We start from the raw sequence: 1,551 nt of genomic DNA on the forward strand, positions 1-1,551 counted from the left end.
GGAGAAACCTGGTTTCAATTTCAACGCCTACATGCTTGAGAAGGCCAATAAGGTGAACCAGGCCTTGGATGCAGCTATTTCCCTGAGAGAACCCGAGAGGATTCACGAGGCCATGCGGTACTCCCTTCTCGCCGGCGGCAAGCGTGTGCGCCCAATGCTCTGCATCGCCGCCTGCGAACTTGTCGGCGGCCACGAATCAGTGGCCATGCCCTCAGCTTGCGCCGTGGAGATGATTCACACTATGTCGCTGATTCACGACGACTTGCCCTGTATGGATAACGACGATCTGCGGCGAGGGAAACCGACAAATCACAAGGTCTTCGGGGAGGATGTCGCGGTTTTGGCTGGCGATGCCCTTTTGTCTTTCGCCTTCGAGCACATCGCCGTTGCTACCGTGGGCGTGGGGCCGCCGAGGGTAGTTCGCGCCATCGGGGAGTTAGCAAAATCGGTTGGCGCTGAAGGTCTGGTCGCCGGGCAAGTTGTGGATATAGCTTCGGAGGGATTGTCCGATGTGGGGCTGGAGAAGCTAGAATTCATTCATATTCACAAAACGGCAGCGTTATTGGAAGCCGCGGTTGTGCTGGGAGCAGTCGTGGGAGGTGGGTCGGACGAAGAGATTGAGAAATTGAGGAAGTTCGCGAGGTACATCGGGCTGCTGTTTCAGGTTGTGGATGACATTCTCGACGTTACCAAATCGTCGGAGGAACTGGGGAAAACTGCGGGGAAGGACTTGGTGGCTGACAAGACCACGTATCGAAACTTCTGGGGATAGAGAAATCGAGGGAGTTCGCTGAGAAATTGAACAAGGATGCGCAAGATCAGCTTTCTGGGTTTGATCCAGAAAAAGCTGCTCCGTTAATTGCTTTGGCCAATTACATTGCTTACAGGCAGAACTAGGTTGCTCAATTAATTTGTTCTAGTTTTGGATGATTGCAACTTCTGAAATCATAGTTATACATAAGCTCCTGATCTTGTAACGAGGGATGCCTCCAAATAATTCCCTCTTCTCCTCTGTGCTTCAATGTTATTCAATTCAAACTTTGTCCAATTACATTGCGTACAGGAAGAACTTGGTTGCTCAATTAATGTGTTCTAGTTTCGGATGCTTGCAGCTTCTGTAATCATGCATAAGCTCTTAATCCTGTAACGTGGGGGGTTGTCTCCAAATAATCCGCCCAATTAATTTGCTCTAGTTTTGGTGTATCATCTTTTACCCCACTTTCTAGTGACAGTAGGCTTCAGGATATTAAAATGACAAAGATGGAGCAATCAGTTAAATCGAAGCCTGATCGTCAGGCTTTTCGTTGATGTTTCCCTGTCTGATTGATTACTCATTTTCAAAGCCTAGGGCCGGTTTGGTATGGGGGAAGAGTTTTTGATCAAAATGAAAGGGGGAACGGAAGTGAAAGTTCAAGGCACAATTAGCATATACATGAAGTCTTTCATAGTTTCTTATTTTGTGTATTTATATGATCAAATGGCTAAAATATCCTTTGTAAAAATCTGGCCCTGCTCCCACAAACAACCACCGTTACGTTCAAACGAGAACAA

General features: G+C 47.7%; 1 protein-coding gene across 1 annotated transcript; it reads left to right on the forward strand.

Annotated features, from left to right (window-relative positions):
- Positions 1 to 4: 4 nt before the first annotated feature.
- On the forward strand, positions 5 to 1,103 carry LOC114736358 (geranylgeranyl pyrophosphate synthase, chloroplastic-like; the record flags this gene model as incomplete). The annotated part of the gene is given in 2 exon segments (XM_028924147.1): positions 5 to 752; positions 755 to 1,103. Coding segments are annotated over 2 exon segments (891 nt in total), but the record flags the coding sequence as incomplete, so codon positions are not given.
- Between the last annotated feature and the right edge of the window lie 448 nt (positions 1,104 to 1,551).

Source organism: Neltuma alba, unplaced genomic scaffold (assembly GCF_004799145.2).
Source record: "Neltuma alba isolate B1F8T4 unplaced genomic scaffold, ASM479914v2 tig00002734_pilon, whole genome shotgun sequence".
NCBI lineage: Eukaryota > Viridiplantae > Streptophyta > Magnoliopsida > Fabales > Fabaceae > Neltuma > Neltuma alba.